General features: G+C 43.2%; 2 protein-coding genes across 2 annotated transcripts; both read right to left on the bottom strand.

The window, feature by feature from the left end:
* Positions 1 to 1,148: 1,148 nt before the first annotated feature.
* LOC134184166 (polycystin-1-like) lies at positions 1,149 to 11,375 on the bottom strand. Its single transcript, XM_062651783.1, has 25 exons — positions 9,301 to 11,375; positions 8,451 to 9,231; positions 8,189 to 8,370; positions 7,170 to 8,128; positions 6,826 to 7,081; positions 6,561 to 6,756; positions 6,354 to 6,480; positions 6,159 to 6,284; positions 5,922 to 6,086; positions 5,497 to 5,770; positions 5,342 to 5,426; positions 4,850 to 5,002; positions 4,555 to 4,775; positions 4,399 to 4,466; positions 4,296 to 4,329; positions 3,996 to 4,222; positions 3,318 to 3,478; positions 3,100 to 3,259; positions 2,911 to 3,036; positions 2,761 to 2,852; positions 2,587 to 2,672; positions 2,237 to 2,527; positions 2,037 to 2,171; positions 1,640 to 1,936; positions 1,149 to 1,574 (listed from the first exon to the last, which is right to left on the bottom strand). The coding sequence occupies exons 1-25, from the start codon at positions 11,269 to 11,271 to the stop codon at positions 1,278 to 1,280; spliced, it is 7,470 nt and encodes a 2,489-aa protein (XP_062507767.1). The 5' UTR covers positions 11,272 to 11,375; the 3' UTR covers positions 1,149 to 1,277.
* Positions 11,274 to 22,128, bottom strand: LOC134184004 (uncharacterized). The gene is made up of 8 exons (XM_062651603.1): positions 21,567 to 22,128; positions 20,823 to 21,500; positions 17,443 to 20,766; positions 16,699 to 17,376; positions 14,258 to 16,642; positions 13,537 to 13,965; positions 11,383 to 13,481; positions 11,274 to 11,339 (listed from the first exon to the last, which is right to left on the bottom strand). The coding sequence occupies exons 1-8, from the start codon at positions 22,126 to 22,128 to the stop codon at positions 11,274 to 11,276; spliced, it is 10,221 nt and encodes a 3,406-aa protein (XP_062507587.1).
* Between the last annotated feature and the right edge of the window lie 25 nt (positions 22,129 to 22,153).

Here is a 22,153-nt window from a genome sequence, read left to right as displayed (position 1 = left end):
TGTGTGCACATTCTCACAAGGACTTACCACAATCATTGTGCTAAAAAGAGGAGGGGCTTTAGGTCAAGGACTAGTATGACTCACACATCGCAGTATATCACAACTTGGAATACGCGTCAAACTAAAAAGGCCGTTAAAGCCTGTGAGAATTTTCAGAGCTCGAGCAGTAGATATTTGATTCGCATAATCAGTCGGGAACACGTGATTGGGAGGGGCAACGTATCTACAGACCGCATTAATTTGTACTCTATCTACCTACTCCGCTACAATTACACGCCTTAGATTCGCCGAGATGTTCCCAACAAAATAGCAACAAGAATCAAGCTTGTTGTGCTAGTCATTGTTATAATTTCTTCGGACTCTATGGAGAATCTTGTCGCAGTTCTGACAAGTCTTTCTCATTTATTTCTATTGTTAACCTGTTTATTGTTAGTTCTCAAAAGCCGTCTAATATTCTGGAGTAGCTACACCCCAAATCAAAAACGTTTAGTAATGCTAGAGGGGAAACTGCAGTTGCTACCGACGCAATTGTGGGCGGTGCATAACAACCACTGTTGCTTTTTGAGTACTTGTATTACAATCAAGTTCATACCATAGGGCAGTCGTCCCCCTAATGGGTCTCACCATCACACCAAACATCCCAGGCCCTCTAGGCAAAGAACTAAAATAGCATGCAAAGAATTAGTTGCTTGCCTCAAACAACTTCGCAAATTTTTAAATACAAAGTTCGTTGTCTTCATAGCTACAATAGAGAACAGTAGACTCAAAGAACAACTGTTAGGAGACAGCTAATTAAATCAGTGTATGATGACTCTACAAGAATGCAATTAAACATTTAGCTTATCTGCTTATGTCAAAACGAGACGGGTCTAGGACGGCGCTTTACACATCACAATGCGGAACTTGTCAGTTTTGGGTTAAATAATCATAGCTACCCCCCATCTCTATTTACCAGTTGTTTCCACCTGCTTTCGGTACATGCTTGTACGTGCTCGGAATCCCGAGATCTACAAAGTTTCCCACACCACACCGCGCAAAATGTGTGAACGGACTCTAGAGTAGCCACTGCCTATTCAGTAAAGCACGGCGGGCCTCCAAGGCACGGTGGAGCGCCGTGCCTTTTGTATGCTGGTGACAACCCTGACCTGTACAATGTACTATTATTATATAACAAATACAGAGCGCGTTTGCAAGCAGCTTTATTTATGTCGTTATAAATCCTGGATATAACGTAAACAATATAGAAGTATACTACGTACAGTAGTTTGACCTTGCATTCAGTGACCGATGGCCGAGACCTCGTCGACGGTCAGTTTTGATGGAAGTTCATCCACAAGGAGAAGGACTGCGTCCATCTTTGATGATAAAGTGTCTATACGTACGCTAAGCACATACGCATCATCATTATCATCACTCGTGATCATGTCGCCACTTTGTATCCCATCTTCGGTATCTGGTTGTCTAACCTGTCGGTCATACTCTCGTTTTGGCTCAAAATCCACGACTTGGACAACCGTGCGACTACGAGAAATCTCATTACCATCGGGTACGTCTTCTTTGTCCCTAGCCGTTGCCTAGAAATTATACAATGACTGGATCATTAGTACATCTAGAGACACGGAACAACTAACTATCAAACCTTTGTTTCGAAGCCAAGCCACAAACGTAAGCGTCTTAGCATATACTCCATCAGTTCGAAATCGTTACTCTGCTGTTGAATCGACAACCGCACCGAACGAGCAGATAGATTTAGAATGGCGACAAAGACGCCCAACAAGATGAAGAAAACGGCGAGGTTGAAACAGAAAAACATGACCGGCGCAAGAATACGATTCACGTCGACCCATCCGTAGTAGTCGAATTCTCCAAGCATGGCGCTTATCAAGGTGATCATTGCAGCTCCCGGAGAACGAAACTCGGCGTTCTCTTGCAAAACCTGCAACAAAACGACCGCGCGTGCATGCAGTTTCAGCACAGAACAGCGTCTGTGTTTAGATATACATGCATGCCTCTATTCTAGACTGCTGCTTGCTTACCAAATATCCAAATTGAGCAAACGTCCATAACAAAACGATCAAGAATACATTGATCGAAACAAGTTCCCAAGCGGCTGCCTTTAGTACTAGCCCTAGCATAGCCGTCGTCCGATTGAAGCGGAAAAGTTTAAGCGCCTGTAAGAAACGGCATACGTCATCGATCGACGTATGCACGACGCAAGCATCGGTACAGTACATACCTTTACGGTAGCCAGAAATACCAAAAAAGCAAGAACGTACTGCATTGCAACGTTGACGAGTACGGTCGGGTAGAAATTTGTAAACATGCGAGGTGTTCTGCCGAATCGCCTCAAGAGCCTGTCGATAGCAACGACGCGATAAATGGCATAACCGACTGCCACGTAGGACAGCAGCAGAAAGCAGACATCGATCCAAGTCCAAAACATTTTGACAAACGCTCGCATCCTAGCGCGCCGCGCCTCCTTGAAAAACTGATACGTATAGAAGAGAATAAAAAAGCCAAACACAATCTGAAATACAACAAGTCGATGCGTCAAACATTCGACATTCTCTCTAAACGACAGCTTGCCTCGCACGCCATCTTGACGGAATCGAGTACGGTTACGTATCGAATGAGTCTGACGGAAAAAACCTGATGAGACGAAACTGCACCACCTTAGAGATGACATCCCCGTATCACGAATACGAGTAACACGGCAAATTAAGTGTACACTGTACCCTAGTGGTACCCATGCGCACGCACCTGCGGCAGTAAACTCGACCAAGAATGTAATGGACTGGAACAAGTTTACGTTGGCGTTATACAACGTGCATTCAACAAACACGGCTCTCGTCCTGACCGATCACCAGCAATCAAAACACAACCACATCGATTTCAATCTCTTGTACTTACTGGCGGTCGATCCATCGGTTAGCAATCAATGATGCCAAAACTCTTCTGGCTTGAGTTTCAGTCTGTCCGAGGTCTTGTACGTAACCACTGCCAGAGTAGATGTCTACTTTACCCCAGTAAGGAACACTAGAGGTGAGAAATCCGTGTTAGCAATAACACAACTTGACGCATATTTGAGGTTTGCCATACCCGTCTAGATCCGAGCTACTGCTCCATCGCCACGACCGCTCGCTTTCGTTTCCACTATCGGTCCATCCCACACCGTAACTACTATGCTCGTTTCCGGCTTTTCTCTGTGAGTAGCAATGCCCAATTTCGTCCTCAAAGGCGTCGGCCACGTCACAAGAATCTGTTGAAAAAGTCAACTCAAAATATGAAGGAATAAACATTTGTAGGAGCTTGCTGACCATTCTTTACTCGAATTTGTCTCAATCTTGCCCCTCCGAGTAGCTTCCCAATGCCATTCTTAACGAATCCCGTGTGAACAACTGGATCACCGTTATACCATCGATTCCAATACAGACCGTCTACGAGCGTCGAATTGGCCCATTGGAAGAAATCATCGGCGCTATTAATATCAAACAACGGTCGCCATAATACGCACTTAAATAATTGACCGGTTTTCACTTATCGAATCGAGGGCTATAATAAGAACCCCCATTTTGAATGTATACTAGTATTAGATAGTAATCGTAAGTACTATAGAGCACGATTTGTCTGCGACTCTGTAACGCCAAATTCGCTTCGACCGACATTCCTGAGGTTTAAATAGAAATCATTTTAGTGAAAGTGTAGCAAGGATTCGAAGCTTAATTCACAGGTAGCTTTCGGAGGTCCCATTCGGACGGCAACCCTCGTCAAACGGCAAGTCAAAAGTATGTTACCAGCAAAATAGTTCGACAGCCACTTAAAATATACGAGTGGTCGCCTCTAAAAACCTCAGAGCGTGCGCACGGACTTGGAACGGTTGCCGAGTACGCAAGCAGGGGCGTGCTTACAACCAAATTAATATACACGCCTGGCACTACCATATGCAGGCTATACCCGGAATCGGAAAGCGGTCAATTCACAACTATAGGACGTACGTGTTAATGTCACTGAACGAATCCTCCACGTCAAACAGTCTCTCCGACATGTCGGTCATACGATAAGCGCGCTCGTCACGATCGGAGTACGCAACAGTAGTCACCAGACCGAGAAAGACAAAATAGATAATGATCTCCCAGATCGCATCCGTCATGTGTTTCTGCTTCTGACGTTGAATTCGAGCTGCATTTCGATCATCATCAGTAAACATTTTGACGTCGCCAATCTAAAAATACAACAACCGCATGCATATAGAGAAATTTGACACAAGCAAGCATACACGTCTATAGTAGCGTTACCTCCTCGATCGTTTCGGTCTGCTTTACTTCAACGCTGAAACGGCAGATATTGAACAGAATCAGACTAATAGAGACACTATTCGTCACTGATTTCGTTACTTACGATACGTCGTCTTCTGTCGCACTTTTTGGTTTGATAATCAAGGCCAGAAACGTAGCGATAACAAGAACCTGTAATGCATGCGCAATCAAAGACACAAGATTAAGGGCATTGTCCTGAATGTATACAATAGAAACGTGATCGTTGGTTACAATTAACCTTGAAGGGTTCAAACAATATGATCGATTCAAAGAAGGATAGAAACATGGTTGCTACCCACTGCAGTGCCTTCGTCCGTTCGAATTGTTGCCCGTATATCATGATGACGGCCGATCCCGTTGCGCAAGTAGCAAAGCAGCCCAAATACGCAACATAAACGACCCAATGAGGCAATCGGAAACGACGACGAATCGCCGTCTTTTCCAGCGGAGACGACGCATCTACACGAGAGTAAACCCTCTCACATAGCTATATATATGCATGTATTTACTTGAAATGCTTGGCCAAGCATCACCTTTGTCTGCCGGTTCGGACTCGGCATCTACTTCTTTTAAAAAGTTCAACGACATCGTCATTCTCTCCCCGATGACGAGCCCTTTGAGAGACGGAGGAGTAACAACCGACGACGTTCGACGAAATAGCGTGTCGTTGTCAGTTATGGAAGTGTCTAGACACAACAAAAACACAATCAATGTAATGATAAATCGCAGCAAACACACACACACACACACACACACACACACACACACACACACACACACACACACACACACACGTACAAACACACGCACACGCACACACGTACATAGGCACGCACACACGTACATAGGCACGCACACACGTACAAACACACGCACGCACGCACGCACACACACACACACACACACACACACCACACGTACACACACACACGTACACACACACACACACGTACACACACACACACACACGTACACACACACACACACACACACACACACACACACACACACACACAGTACCATACCAGACGTGTCCTGTTTGTAAGACAACAGAATGGGATCATCACTCGCCTGACCGCTCGTTTCAGTAGAGACTTGATCGCTACGAACCTGATGCGCAAAACCCTGCATTCTAACCATACTTTTGTTAATATCAATTGACTAAACGCTTTTTCCTTACCCTTATGTTTTTCTCATTTGAAGGCGCTTCTGGAGTTACTTTTGACGGGGTTTTCAAGCGAGCTTTGCGAAACATGGTGATCCAGATTAAATTTAGAGGAAATGTCATGGCCGTCGCCATCAGACTGATTCCAATTTGCTGGTAAGACAGCGTCGTAAATCCCAAGTCGAAACCAGTGTGTTCCTCGGGGGCTACTCCGTACCACATTGCGCTTGCCGTTGCGAAGCTGATAAAGAGGCTGAGGCAACAGGTGACTCGCTGAACGCGAGTAAATCTAGTAAGACCCATCGCAATATTACGGTGTGTGTGTGTGTGTGTGTGTGTGTGTGTGTGTGTGTGTGTGTGTGTGTGTGCGCGTGTGTGTGTGTGTGCTTGCGTGCGCGCGCATATATCATGCAGTTGCCCTGCATTGCAACTAACTGCACCTGTTACGAGCCGGTCTTTCTGCAACAGACAACCAAAGATGCTTTTCCGAAAAGCCACGAGTTGTTTGTTCAAAGAAAACGTTTGTAAAACGTTTTAGATCTTTTTCCTCCGCCACTAGTACCTCCACATCCAACCTCCCAGTGTCCGAATCAACAGACAACCAACTGGCAAATCAACATTAATTTAATTTTAACCAAATGCATGACACTCATCAACTCTATCCCTAGTAAACTTACTCATTAACTACAAAATGAAAAACCTCTCCTGATTGCATGTCTTTTACTTGGATGCGGATCAAATTCCACGAAGGAGAATTCCCAGAGTTGTCGTGCCAAATACGAATCCTCTCGATTGAACCAAGTCTGAATGCCATGCAAAGGTCACAGAATCAACAATATATAGCCGAGAACTAAGAAACGACGACAACTGACTGTTGGTCAAAGGCGACTTGAAACACGTCGACAGAATTGCGGCGAAACGCACCACGTCTGCACAAATGTCTCTTGCCAGACAGCGAGTTACCAGCAGCAAGGACGATGCCCACGTTAGCGGACGTTCCTTACACAAACAGCATTCAGCACTTGCGCAAAACACTAAACCAATTCAGCGTCTGCATGCATGTAGACATCAAGTCATACCTGAGCCAAACCAGAATCCGGTCTGAATAGAAATCTCGTATTTAAAGTGACCGTCGGGACCACAAAATGGCACCTCTCTCACGTAGCGGTCGTCTCGCAGGTCAGCTCTACGGGCGTACACCAGAGCAACGACAAATACGGCATACACGACGATTAGCGTCACCATGGCGATCGGATTGGAAGCAATATCGAGTGACTACAAACCACATACAGAACGTAAACACAATTAAGCACACAGTATTAACATGATGCAGTTTATCCTTACAACCAACAAAGAGAAGTCTATTGGATTGGGAGCGGGAAACAGACCACCCGCAAACGACGTCAGATGATTGCATCGACAGATTGCAGTAGCATACGTCGTGATATCGATTGGTCGACAGCCGTAGGATGAGTACGATTGATTTTTCTCATCCCAAAAGAAACAACCCGAAAAGTAGACACGAACAGAGACATTAAAGCCAATACCGGAATGCAAACTTTTCATCGCAACAAACTGGTTAGTGCTCACGTTGATCGAGCTGTGGTAATGGACACAACACAACGGAACACATCAACTGCAGCTCTGACTTTAATTATTGGTCCAACTGATGTCAGTACTGTACTCACCTGGCTAGTAAAAATATAGTGTAGTTCTGATGACTGACGTTAGTCGACTTAGTGAACATCTCCATATTCAAAGCAAACAGGTGAGATGATGAGGTCACCTCCGAATCTGTTGGTCCCTCGTGTTGAAGAAAAAAGACGTCTAATGCTTCTGAGTCTGATGTGGACGTCTCACCGTCGTCACTATTAACATGATAGGAGTCTACGATGACTATTTCAATGCTGATTGCCTCGTCTGTCAACAAAGTTGACAGATTAAGCTGGAGAAACGTATAATTCCTCGATGTAGCCGTAACCTCGGTCGCATTCAAGTCTGTATTGACCGATCGAGGTAGTGAGACGACGACTTGACTGTTGTCCGGTAGGTTGACAACTCCGATCTCTTCATTACTAGTCGTCTTAAACGCCAAACCGACCACCTTCGAATTAACTCTCTCGGACGTCTTGCTGTAATAATAAGGATTGCTCTTGAAACTATATACAGTCTGCAAAATCTCTGATGAATTCGTCTCATTGCTTAGCTCGGCAGCAAACCCGGCGCCAAGAGTAAACCCGATGTCATCATGTATAAGCGAGCTCGACTCGCCACCTACATCACTGAGACTTGTTTTTGATCCAATAACGGTCACCTGCGAAGTCTCGACTACGGACGGTCCCTCCCCGAGCACCTGATTGTCGGCAACAATTTTTCCAATATTTTCGACTTGATCGACAATATTCTTGGAAAGTTCCTCGACCTCCACGGAGTCTGTCTCCTCGACTATCACGTAAGAACTCTCTCCTTCTGTTCTAGTGTCCTGTAGACCTGCTACGATCAGATTCGAGAATACCTCTAGCACCTGAACAACACTCTCTTCCGTTTCTTTCCTATCACCGTTCCCATCGACAGCTTCAATGATTTTCTTCACAGTGCTAAGGACCGACTTCTGTGCCGTTCTGTTAACAAACTCTTCCGGTTTACTCTAGGTACACATTTAATTCTTACCTACCATCACATCAACTAAGAACAAATTTAAACACACCGTTGCTTTCACCAGTATTGGACCAATACGCACGGCATCGTCCGCCGACTCGACTGTTTGAGTTTCTAGCTTGTCGACGCATGTCTGACGTAGACCCGCTCTCTTAGATCGGTGCTCTGCGATCACCTCACCTCGTGCGATCTCCGCATCTGCTGCCAAATTGACCGTCTCCATTATGGATCCTATACACACACGCACAACAACAACATGATCAAAGCCACAAATGTTTACCAGTTAGAAATGAGATTTCTAGTCTATATACCGCATGTTTCCGTTAGTCTCTGAGGATCATCACCAAAATTGTTTTCAACTTTCTCCAGCAGCGCCAGAGCCGTCTTTTCCACGACATCTGCATTGCTTGCGTCTGGTAGAGGCTCGACCACCACCTCCCCATCCATTTCGACCTCCGTTTCGCTACCAAATCGATCTAGCACGGTGATAAAAACGTAGATCGTGTAATTGCTCTCCATATCTCCAAGAGGTAACGAATCAGCAACATACTGACTCCGAAATCCTTTGTAGATTATCGATCTCTGATAACGAAGCGAGCGCTTCGATCCAGTAGCAAATCGATACTCTAGAGGCGAGTCGTTGTCTCTCCAACCGTGACACAAAAACGTAAACTGTGTCAACAGAGTGATCCCTCGACGAGGGACAACCTCGCACGTTCCACCCCTGGGTGGAGTGTTGGGGCGAAGAGTGAGGCTAGCGAAGCCAACACCGTCACGATTTCGCTCGGTTACGACCAATTCAAAGCGAAATACCGTACTGCTGTCAAGTGTATTGGAGTTTACGACTAGATTGCGACGACTGGTACCAGTAGAAGACGCTCGACTGTCGACGATCATTTCCATAGGGTTGGACTCGTCCGTCACGTTGTATGCTTTCCATCGGAAGGTCTGACGACTGCAACCGCTTTCGTCTATGCATTCTGCAACAAGTTCCGTCCGTCGACTGGGAATAAAGTCATCCGTTCCGTGACGAGCACAAGACAAGCATTTGATGATGGGCGCTACAGGGGGGTCACCAGCTGTAACACATACCTACAAAATAAAAGTTTCACACCAAACACTGAAGATACAACATTATACTTGATTATGAGTCTTCACTACCTGCTGCTGCGCCGACGAATTTCTAGTCCCTTTCAAGACTTGTAACTCAAACAAGTACGTTCTACCAGCTTGTAGAGTGTTTGCACTTAGTCCTACCGAAGGCATTGACTCGTCTCCTCCCACAGAACAGTTGCTATCGATTTCAAAAGCAGCAAGATCGTCAATCGCTTCACATGCTTCAATCCCACCCAAGCTCACAGTCGACCAACAAAACCAGAAGTAAGACAGTGTGCCATGGGTCGCCAAGATGTCATCAGGATCATACGAACCGGTCCCATCCAATCTCATCCCCTGCAAAGCACCAATAAGTCGTGTGTCGCCACCAATGATAGTAGCCACCAAAGGAGACTCTTTGATTAACACAACGAAAGTCTCTGTACTTGAAGAAGTTCCGAGAGAAGCTTCAAATCGAAAACAGTATGTTCCCAATTGAAAATAACGTGCTGGAACGGCAATGATGGGATTGACAGTGGCGATGCCTCTCAACGACATCTCAGCAAATGCCTTCACTGAGCAGTCGGCTCCAACAGTTTTGGGGTAGACAGTCCACTTGTAGCGAATTCTGTACAATGTGCAGTTGGGAGTCGCAGAGACTTCAAGTTGGAATGACCTCGACCGCAAATGTTCTTGGACTAATGGTAGAGTAACTGGTGTCAGAAGCGGTGGTAGACACAAAAGTGGCTGCACGTGAACAACAGTTTGCAGGAGGTCGCCACTGCTCACGTCATTAGATGCTTTAGAAGTCACAGTGTAGTCACCAACGATTCGAAAATGGAAGTTAAATGAAGGGCTGGTCGACTCCATACTTGTCACAATAAATCCCAGAGGATCGTTTACAGTCCACTTGTACGTGACCAATGTTCCACGTGCAAGCTGTATGACAAACATAGCAGTAGTGTTTTGAAGAATAGTCGACGAAGGAAAGACAATCATTTTTGCTTCTTTGATGGGCGCCAAAACATTCATTGTAACATTGGCAGAGATTGGATGTTTCATGAGGAAATTTGTGGCACACACAAAAACAACATACAAACCGGGTGATGGAAATGTCACAAGCCACTGGCGTCCAACAGCAAGTGCACTAGACTGGTTAAGACCAAGACACAAACTAGGTTCTTTTAGAAAACTTTGAGCATCTTGTACAGTCCAGAAGTACTGATTAGCTGATCCATATGCAACTGCTTCAAACTTGTAAAATTTTTCAGTAGTGACAACCAGTTCTCTATCATTCACAACATTGCCATCGGTGACTATCTCAAGTCGAGACAAAACTGTCTGCACTAGAAGTGTTATTTTAGCAGTTTGACGACTGATAGTGTTTGAAGCAATGCCTTGAACAGTGTATCTGCCCTCACGGCTAATCCTATATTTTGCATGACTGGTGGTATTTTCCAAAACCTGACTGATAAGTTGCAGAGCGTCAGCATCACTCACTGACCACTGAAACGTGACATCACTAGCAAATCCAAAGTCTCCTGTGACATCAATATTGTCATTGACCTCATATGCTAATCTGTCGGGATAACGTCTTAACAGTAGAGTTTTGACAACCCTCTCCGCTTGCAGTATTGCTTGTATGGGCACTGAACTGATCTCGTTGTGAACGGTTACATTCAACATGAACCTTCCGGATTCTGTCAGTCTGAAAGAGTCACTTGTGACAGTGTTGCCAGTACACATACCACTTCTGTTGTGTAATCGACATACTGGAAATTGGAATGAGATGACAGATTCTGGATGGTCCCACTTTAAGGCAATACAGGCTGGGCATCCTTGGCCGACATCAACTACCACTCCGTAAAGAAGATTAACAGCCATAAAGAGCACAGAGCCACGTTTCACAAAGAGTGAATTATTGACAGGAACTAGTTGGAGGGAGACATTTTGTTGCATTACGGGATTCTCAAAGATAACTGCTACTCCAGTGCAGCGCTTGAAATCCTTCACAATGCTGCAAACAGAAAATTCCATTTTCACGGGTCTTTCGGATTCCAGCAGCAAAAATGAATGAGAATTGTTGCTTTGAATAGTAGCTCCAACTGTAAATACAGAAGTGCCGTTAGGATAAGATTCAGTGAAAACCAACCACTCAAATGTAGCAAACACATCAGCACTGACACTTGCTGTAACCACTACTTGCTTGCCAGTAGCAGACAACACTCTCTCTGGCACAATCAATGCTACATCCGGTTTCCTGTCAACTACAATGACTTGAAATGTTGTCTGAGGTGATGTCACCGGGTTCAATGCAGTAACGTTCACTACATAGACACCGATCTCCACAAACGTGAACAGCGCCTGAATTTTTCTCGAATTCAAGTTGCTAAAGAAGCGAGTCTCATTTCCAGCCATTACGGTAACATTTACCATAGCACCAGTAAATGACACATTCACTTGTACACCTGTGTTTACTGTAGCTGATGAGAGAGCCTTCACTTCTAGATGCTCAATCTTCGGAATAACAACAACAGATCGAAAAGAGATTGCCGGTCCAGAAATATCATTATTAGTTATCAGTTGAATATGATATAATCCCTCCTTCACAAACCGGTAGTGCTGACTTCCCTTGTGAATATGAAAGTAACTATCTTTGTGTCCAGTCAATTCATGTGTGAAAGACCAATTGAAACGGAGGTGTGAGCCTGAAGTAACGTATCTTTCAAACACCACTGTCTCATTGACGCTTACATATAGTCTAATAGGAAGTATGCGTAAACCTCTGATCTCATTCTGTGCCTGGATTGACCCAGTTGTTAAAACACTGCTCACAAAATTCTTGACCACCAATTCAACCTGATAGTCACCAGGTTCCTCAAAACTATGAATAAACACAATTCCATTTCTTTCAACAACTGTACTGTTTCCTATGATTCTCCAGCAATATTCAACTGCAGTACCACCCTCAGTTGCAGCAGACAATGTCACATTTTGCGCAGTGCTGACAGTCGTCACCAAACCAGAAGTAACCAGCATGTCATCAACTAGTAGGCTAACTGACGATACAGCATCCTGCATGACTATTATTACTCCTAGGGGAGTAGATGATCCCAGCAAATTAGTAGCGTACACCGTCATATTGATAGTCCTAGCTTCTGACGCATTGAAAGTGATGAAAGCAAAAAGTCCAAATTCACGATAAACCAAACCAGAGCACAAGTTTGTAGACACACCGTCAACAAAACTGGCACTTCCTGATACGTTCTGAGAAGAGTAATGCAAAGTAGTTGTGGTACCTGCATCCAGCCTGAACACCACAGTTACAGCTTTACTAATAGTTGGCAACGCAACCAAACCATTCAACAGCTGGAAAGGGCAAACATAAGATAAGTTCTGTATTGGATCATATACAGCAACAACAGACGTTGCTTGTGCAATACCCAATCGATTACTTGCAGTTATGCTAATAACTCTTTGCACACCATGTCTAGTTGCCAACAAATCCTGCACCTCATCAGGGAGACGCAATGGCACTGACGAAGTCACAAACACTCGAACATATACAAGATGTTTCAATTCATACTCAAATTCCGTCAACGTGATTTCATCACCAACGTTGGGATACCTTACTAAGCCTTCACTTGCCAACAAAACACGCACCATTGTCACGTTTCTCTTGTGATTGCTTTTGAGCATGTCGACGAAAGATCCAGGAATCATGTCTACTTGGTAACCCAAGACATCTCCAGGTTCTACTAAAATAGCTTCGCTATTGTTCAAGATTAACATATTATGACTTGTGTTGCCCAAGGACATCAAATTTACAACAGCTTCTCCAACTAAGACATAACTAGGAACGTCTGAAAGATACCGATATGTTGGTTCCGTAATATTTCTTGATGGACAGATAGCTTTATTCATCGGATAACAAGAACGTAGTCCCCTTTGATCAGGACAGGAAAACAGAACGGTCCCAGGTAAGCGACACTGAGGACGATACACCTGAAATCTCATCATCCACTGTTGTTGAACCGATCCTACAGATGCTGCCTGAATGACCTTGCTCGACACAGTAAACTCTATAGCTTCAAGTACGCCTGAATGCTTTACCTCCCCATGTTGTACTGCCAGATATACTTCCGATGAGTTAAGCACACTACCTTCATCTGACACAACCGCAGTCGAGTTTGCCACCCAGCTTATGTCATTGTAATCCTCCATCCCCACGGTGGAAAGGACGACACCTACAAAGCAAATAAATACACTGTTTGCCATCACAGCAATGATGTTTATACTAACCTGGAACATAATAATTTGAGACATTAGATCCATCCACTGACCACACAACCTCAATGTCAGAACCTCGATACAACAAACTCGTTGTCAAAGCTGAGACATTGTCTTCCGAGCTGATTACCATAGGCACTTCTAAATTCAGTTTAGGAAAGCCAATAACCACAACAGTGCTTTCATAGTGTGCAATTTGTGAGTTTGCCCACAAAGTCAGCCGAACAGTATAATTTCCCGGTACAGAGAAAACATGGCCAACAGTTGTAGTGCCATACAGAAATCCTGTACTCGAGTCTCCGAAATCCCAGTAATACAAAGGCACATCTAAATGAGACTGCGCATTGAGGACGGAGTCCACCTGACATTCTGTGACCCAGTATTGACCAGTGATTGCCGGACAAATAAAACTGACTGACAAAACACCCGGGGTTGCTGAAACTGTAGCCACAGAATATGTCTGTTATAACTAAATTCATACCCATGCAAACAGAAAGTGCAACATTCTGTGACTCCGACAAATTCTCATCAGCAAAAGTACCACAAGGGACATGCAACCAACGGTGTGAGCAATTAACACATAACAAATAAACTATGACAAACAAAAAACCTACATCACGGCTGACTATTGGGCAACGTTACATGCATACACAACATACATGCAAATTCACAGTCTGTATCCAAACACATCACATATCAAAGTCACTTCCTGATGTCATGCATCTTGTCTCACCTGTCAGACATCTTTCTTCATCCCATCCAAATGGGCAAATGCAGTGATATTCATACCCTATTAGCTCACAACTCCCACCATTTGCACACGGAATAAATACACAACTGTCTGCTGCCACAACAAGCACAGTTCCAACTTCAAAAGTCTGCTGATCTAAAGCATTGGAAGCTGTCATAGTGACGAAGTAGACTCCTGTCCCAAAGTGATCAAACGTCAAAACTGGGTCAATTAATTTAATGATAGTGCCATTTATATCCCACCGAAACAACAGATTACTTCCAGCAGCAACAATAGCAGAAACTACTAAATTCTCCTCCACTGACTGCACCTGGTTAAATATAAAACCGGTGATGTTAACAGTCTCTTCTACTTGCAGGAACACAACCTCAGTTGTTGATGACACTGGATTAATGGCCTCTAGCACAACTGTCTGATTACCCACCGAGTACAAAGCAATACTGGTCGTGAAGGTTCCAGATATGGCATTCACAAATGTTTCTGATTGGTTGCCACTGATGACTGTCAAATTTGCTGGTGCTCCTTCAATGACAACATCAAAGTCAATAAACGTTCCTAATTTCACCACAGAGACAATATTAATGACCAGCGAAACCTTCTGGAAAGCAGTGAAGTGTGCAAGCATTGAGACTGAAGAAACATTGTTGAATGCATCTACTATTAATGCATAGCTGCCTTCATGTCTAAAAGTGTAGTTATACAAATCACCCGCTTGTCTGCCATCTTCCACTGGATTAAATAGATATATGTCTTGAGTTCCAGAATGCTCAAATGTCCATCGATAGAACACATCGGAACCAAAATTTAACAAAACCAAAATAGCTACTGATTCATTGACACAAACAAAACCTCCATTTGGAACTATTTTGATTCCAAAAACTGGCTCTTGAACAACTACCATCACCGTGATTAATTCAGAGCTCACATCATTTTTAATGAGAACACCCATCAAGACCGCTTCAGCCACAGTAAACGTGTGATTTATCTGACTTGAACTTGTCAACACTTCATATGTATCCATATGCCAGGTGTACCACAGCGCAGTGCCTGCAGTAGCTGTCACTTCAAAAAATTGCTCTTTACCTTTGGCCACAAATAATACGTGGTCGTGGCCCGATGATAAGAATTTCATACCAGAAGCTATAACAATGGGCATTACAATTTTATCTTGTACAATAATTTTGAGACGGACTTCATCACTGACACTCACAGGGTTGATTGCATACCCATGCAGTTCGTACGTTCCAACCGATGCCAACTGAAAGGGAACCGTAACAGATAAAGGAAACTCACTGCTATTTAGAAACACTTGTCTTGAGTCATAACAGTTCACATAGTCCTTGCTTCTTTCTGTGAATGTCAATTTCCCATGTGAAACATTACCCAATCTATACAGAAAAGAAGCTGATGTCCCTTGTTCAAGTGTAAAAACAAGATGAAAAAGTTCATTTGAGGCCACTGCCACTGCATTGTTAGATATCGATTCCGCACACGCAGTAGACAAGTTCATAACAGGATCATAAATGGCCACTGCATCAGACTGCTCCACGCTATATAACCCATTGATAGCAACAAAAGCAACTGTTTGATTAACTCCATGATCTCCTGTCTTCAAACGTTTCTCAAACTCTGTAGAAGTAACCAAGACGACAGGAAAACGGATGTACACTCTAACTGACAATGCTGCTACATCAATATACACAAATTTTGAATCTGGTGCTTGTTCGCCAACCTCAATCCACCGATTGCCTTTATCTTCAAATGACAGTTGCACTATAGTCGTCCCACTGTCTGCACCTAAAGCAGCAGTCTTAATTTGGAAAGGCAAGATATCTCCCACTGCTCCGAACTGAAATCCCAATACATCTGCGCTCTTCACTGCAATCTCCTCATTTGATCCCAACTTCACCAGATGATGGGTCCCACTTCTTGTTGCAGTAACATTCATGCCTACCACACCAATCAGTGTATACCGAGGAACATATGAAAGATAACGATATGAAGTAGTTTCCAAGCGTTCAGGACAACTTGCATTAGTAATAGGAAAGCACGATGGTAACCCTCCAAAATCACAAGATAACAACATTGTACTTGACTCAACACAGACTGGTCGATACACTTGAAATCTTATCTGTATATTGCCATCATTTTGAAACAACAACAAATTCAATAATTCATTGCTGACATCAAATTCCACAGATTCCAGGATACCAGCATTGTTTACCTCCATCGAATGAGGTAAGACAAAAACATCAGATGGAGAATAGAGTCCATCTCCAAGATCATTAACAGATGATGCAAAGTGAGTCACAGCTCCAGCATCTGAAGTCTGATCTACAATGTAGCCCATGGATGTCACAGGAACATCTAAGAACTAACAGTCAATAGACAGTCACAACAACCAATTAACAGTTACAATTTACCTATTTGCAGTATTTGTGCTGAATGATCTCCAACAATCCAATTAACTGACACGTCAGTTCCTTGAAGAAGCCAAGCGTCCCCTACTGCAGAAAAGTTCTGCAAATTAATGACCTTATCAAAAGCCAATAACAACTTAGGCTCAGCTACCACTCGGACTGCAGCTTCATCAACAGCCACTAATTTAATCACATCGATTGCAGTTAATCGGACAGTGTAACTGCCTGGCATCATGTATTGATGAAACACCATGTCTGTAGTAGTCACTGTCACACTCCTGAAATCTCCAAAATCCCAATGGAAGGAAGTATCATTGATTTTCCCATTCACTAGAGAACTGATTCTAAACGTCACTGTTTCGTATTGAGTCACAATCTCAGTGACAGATAAAGCAACAGCTAACACATCAGCCGTCGTATAGACACTACTGAATTTGTACCTGCCACAATCAACACCACACACCACATTACAAAAATAATCTTCAACTTTTGTGGATGGTAGATTATTCCCACAAAAGCAACGAGATTCATTACTGTATGCAGCATACGAATGACCATCAAGGACACAAGCCTGTTGGCAAGTTGACACACTAACTGCTGTCGACCTCCTAGGTTTCACGTAACCAGACAGATATATGTCATTTGATGTATCGTTTGCAAAGCAGCCGGCATATTTATCATCTAAAGCAAACAGATAACATTTGTCACCAATCAACACAAGCAATAATTCAATGCTACTTTCCTGACCTGAACTTCCACTGTCATAAGTATCAGTGGTCATGTCTTCAGCAAACGTTGGAGTTTCAGTCATCAGTTGACCTGTTGTCATTGTTGTTGCATCAACTCTAGTTGGAGTAGGCTCAGTGGCGATAGGGTAGAGTGATTTTTGACTTGATGAAAGTGTTGGTTTTGTAACAAAACCAGGTGTCTGCAAACTAGCAAGCAGTGATACTCCAAAATCGACACTTCTTGTTGGGGACAACTGAATAGTAGTAGTGCTCGTACTAATCCTTTCAAAGGATAATGATGATGATAGTAGTGGTGATGGTGGTAGTACCAATGATAGTAATGATGATGGTGATGATAGTGATGACAACATAGACGTGGTAATAGCAGCTGATGTCACAGTTGGAGGTAATCCAGATGTAGTTGACACAAATATCACAGTCTTATGCAGACTGCTTAATGATAATAATGGTGCTGGTGGTGGTGGTGGCGGTACTAGCAGCAGTGGTGTTGATGATGACGATGGCAATGACATAGAAATGGTAATGGCTGCTAATGTCACAGTTGGGGATATTCCAGATGTAGACGACATAAATATCACAGTTTCCAGTCGGCTGCCTGATGATGATGTTGGTGATGCCAATGGTAATGATAGTAACAGTGGTGGTACTGATGATGATACTGATGACAACATAGAGGTGGTAATAACAGTTGATGACACAGATGGAGATAATCCAGATGTAGATGACACAAATACCAGAGTTTCATGCAGACTGCTTAATGATAATAATACTAATGGTGGTGGTGGAGGAGGTAGCAGCAAGAGTGGTGTTAATGATACTGGTTGTGGTGACAACATAGAGTTGGTAGATGCTGATGTTACAGTTGGGGATAATCCAGATGTAGACGACACAAATATAAGAGTTTTCAGTTGGCTGCCTGACGATGGTGGTAGTGATGGTAATGATGATGATGATAGTGATGACATAGAGGTGGTAATGGCTGCTGATGTTACAGTTGGGGATAATCCAGATGTAGATGACACAAATATCAGAGTTTCATGCAGACTCCTTAATGATAATAATACTAATGGTGGTGGTGGAGGAGGCGGTAGTAACAGCAGTGGTGTTGATGATGCTAATGATGATGACAACATAGAGGTGGTAATAGATGCTGATGTTACAGTTGGAGATGTAGAGGACACAAATATCAGACTTTCCAGTCGGCTGCCTGATAACGATGGTGGTGGTGATGCTAGTGGTAGTAGCAGTGGTGACAAAGATGATGATAGTGATGACAGCATAGAGGTGGTAATAGCAGTCTCTTCTACTTGCAGAAACACAACCTCAGTTGTTGATGACACTGGATTAATGGCCTCTAGCACAACTGTCTGATTACCCACCGAGTACAAAGCAATACTGGTCGTGAAGGTTCCAGATATGGCATTCACAAATGTTTCTGATTGGTTGCCACTGATGACTGTCAAATTTGCTGGTGCTCCTTCAATGACAACATCAAAGTCAATAAACGTTCCTAATTTCACCACAGAGACAATATTAATGACCAGCGAAACCTTCTGGAAAGCAGTGAAGTGTGCAAGCATTGAGACTGAAGAAACATTGTTGAATGCATCTACTATTAATGCATAGCTGCCTTCATGTCTAAAAGTGTAGTTATACAAATCACCCGCTTGTCTGCCATCTTCCACTGGATTAAATAGATATATGTCTTGAGTTCCAGAATGCTCAAATGTCCATCGATAGAACACATCGGAACCAAAATTTAACAAAACCAAAATAGCTACTGATTCATTGACACAAACAAAACCTCCATTTGGAACTATTTTGATTCCAAAAACTGGCTCTTGAACAACTACCATCACCGTGATTAATTCAGAGCTCACATCATTTTTAATGAGAACACCCATCAAGACCGCTTCAGCCACAGTAAACGTGTGATTTATCTGACTTGAACTTGTCAACACTTCATATGTATCCATATGCCAGGTGTACCACAGCGCAGTGCCTGCAGTAGCTGTCACTTCAAAAAATTGCTCTTTACCTTTGGCCACAAATAATACGTGGTCGTGGCCCGATGATAAGAATTTCATACCAGAAGCTATAACAATGGGCAATACAATTTTATCTTGTACAATAATTTTGAGACGGACTTCATCACTGACACTCACTGGGTTGATTGCATACCCATGCAGTTCGTACGTTCCAACCGATGCCAACTGAAAGAGAACCGTAACAGATAAAGGAAACTCACTGCTATTTAGAAACACTTGTCTTGAGTCATAACAGTACACATAGTCCTTGCTTCTTTCTGTGAATGTCAATTTCCCATGTGAAACATTACCCAATCTATACAGAAAAGAAGCTGATGTCCCTTGTTCAAGTGTAAAAACAAGATGAAAAAGTTCATTTGAGGCCACTGCCACTGCATTGTTAGATATCGATTCCGCACACGCAGTAGACAAGTTCATAACAGGATCATAAATGGCCACTGCATCAGACTGCTCCACGCTATATAACCCATTGATAGCAACAAAAGCAACTGTTTGATTAACTCCATGATCTCCTGTCTTCAAACGTTTCTCAAACTCTGTAGAAGTAACCAAGACGACAGGAAAACGGATGTACACTCTAACTGACAATGCTGCTACATCAATATACACAAATTTTGAATCTGGTGCTTGTTCGCCAACCTCAATCCACCGATTGCCTTTATCTTCAAATGACAGTTGCACTATAGTCGTCCCACTGTCTGCACCTAAAGCAGCAGTCTTAATTTGGAAAGGCAAGATATCTCCCACTGCTCCGAACTGAAATCCCAATACATCTGCGCTCTTCACTGCAATCTCCTCATTTGATCCCAACTTCACCAGATGATGGGTCCCACTTCTTGTTGCAGTAACATTCATGCCTACCACACCAATCAGTGTATACCGAGGAACATATGAAAGATAACGATATGAAGTAGTTTCCAAGCGTTCAGGACAACTTGCATTAGTAATAGGAAAGCACGATGGTAACCCTCCAAAATCACAAGATAACAACATTGTACTTGACTCAACACAGACTGGTCGATACACTTGAAATCTTATCTGTATATTGCCATCATTTTGAAACAACAACAAATTCAATAATTCATTGCTGACATCAAATTCCACAGATTCCAGGATACCAGCATTGTTTACCTCCATCGAATGAGGTAAGACAAAAACATCAGATGGAGAATAGAGTCCATCTCCAAGATCATTAACAGATGATGCAAAGTGAGTCACAGCTCCAGCATCTGAAGTCTGATCTACAATGTAGCCCATGGATGTCACAGGAACATCTAAGAACTAACAGTCAATAGACAGTCACAACAACCAATTAACAGTTACAATTTACCTATTTGCAGTATTTGTGCTGAATGATCTCCAACAATCCAATTAACTGACACGTCAGTTCCTTGAAGAAGCCAAGCGTCCCCTACTGCAGAAAAGTTCTGCAAATTAATGACCTTATCAAAAGCCAATAACAACTTAGGCTCAGCTACCACTCGGACTGCAGCTTCATCAACAGCCACTAATTTAATCACATCGATTGCAGTTAATCGGACAGTGTAACTGCCTGGCATCATGTATTGATGAAACACCATGTCTGTAGTAGTCACTGTCACACTCCTGAAATCTCCAAAATCCCAATGGAAGGAAGTATCATTGATTTTCCCATTCACTAGAGAACTGATTCTAAACGTCACTGTTTCGTATTGAGTCACAATCTCAGTGACAGATAAAGCAACAGCTAACACATCAGCCGTCGTATAGACACTACTGAATTTGTACCTGCCACAATCAACACCACACACCACATTACAAAAATAATCTTCAACTTTTGTGGATGGTAGATTATTCCCACAAAAGCAACGAGATTCATTACTGTATGCAGCATACGAATGACCATCAAGGACACAAGCCTGTTGGCAAGTTGACACACTAACTGCTGTCGACCTCCTAGGTTTCACGTAACCAGACAGATATATGTCATTTGATGTATCGTTTGCAAAGCAGCCGGCATATTTATCATCTAAAGCAAACAGATAACATTTGTCACCAATCAACACAAGCAATAATTCAATGCTACTTTCCTGACCTGAACTTCCACTGTCATAAGTATCAGTGGTCATGTCTTCAGCAAACATTGGAGTTTCAGTCATCAGTTGACCTGTTGTCATTGTTGCTGCATCAACTCTAGTTGGAGTAGGCTCAGTGGCGATAGGGTAGAGTGATTTTTGACTTGATGAAAGTGTTGGTTTTGTAACAAAACCAGGTGTCTGCAAACTAGCAAGCAGTAATACTTCAAAGTCGACACTTTTTGTTGGGGACAACTGAATAGTAGTAGTGCCCCTACTAATCCTTTCAAAGAAGAATGATGATGATAGCAGTGGTGATGGTACCAATGGTGGTAATGATGATGATGATAGTGATGGCAACATAGAGGTGGTTATGGCAGCTGATGTCACAGTTAAAGGTAATCCAGATGTAGCTGTCACAAATATCACAGTCTTATGCAGACTGCTCAATGATAATAATGGTGCTGGTGGTGGGGGCGGCGGTAGCAGCAGCACTGGTGTTGATGGTGATGATAATAATGACACAGAAATGGTAATGGCTGCTGATGTCACAGTTGGGGATATTCCAGATGTAGACGACATAAATATCACAGTTTCCAGTCGGCTG

The sequence above is a fragment of the Corticium candelabrum genome, chromosome 9 (assembly GCF_963422355.1).
Source record: "Corticium candelabrum chromosome 9, ooCorCand1.1, whole genome shotgun sequence".
NCBI classification, from domain to species: Eukaryota; Metazoa; Porifera; class Homoscleromorpha; order Homosclerophorida; family Plakinidae; genus Corticium; species Corticium candelabrum.
Note: the sequence above shows the minus strand (reverse complement) of the source record. Positions and strands in the feature narration are given on the sequence as shown.

What these genes read in the sequence shown, in the direction of transcription:
- LOC134184166 (XM_062651783.1), bottom strand. Translation starts at nt 11,271, where the DNA reads ATGGAATTTTCTGTTTGCAGCATTGTGAAGGATTTCAAGCGCTGCACT. An exon ending in CAATACTGGTGAAAGCAACG is followed by an intron (nt 8,129 to 8,188) that starts GTGTGTTTAAAT and finishes ATGTGTACCTAG; the next exon opens with AGTAAACCGGAAGAGTTTGT. An exon ending in TTACAAACAGGACACGTCTG is followed by an intron (nt 5,003 to 5,341) that starts GTATGGTACTGT and finishes TGTTGTGTCTAG; the next exon opens with ACACTTCCATAACTGACAAC.
- LOC134184004 (XM_062651603.1), bottom strand. Translation starts at nt 22,128, where the DNA reads ATGTCGTCTACATCTGGAATATCCCCAACTGTGACATCAGCAGCCATT. An exon ending in AGCACAAATACTGCAAATAG is followed by an intron (nt 20,767 to 20,822) that starts GTAAATTGTAAC and finishes GTTAGTTCTTAG; the next exon opens with ATGTTCCTGTGACATCCATG. An exon ending in AGCACAAATACTGCAAATAG is followed by an intron (nt 16,643 to 16,698) that starts GTAAATTGTAAC and finishes GTTAGTTCTTAG; the next exon opens with ATGTTCCTGTGACATCCATG.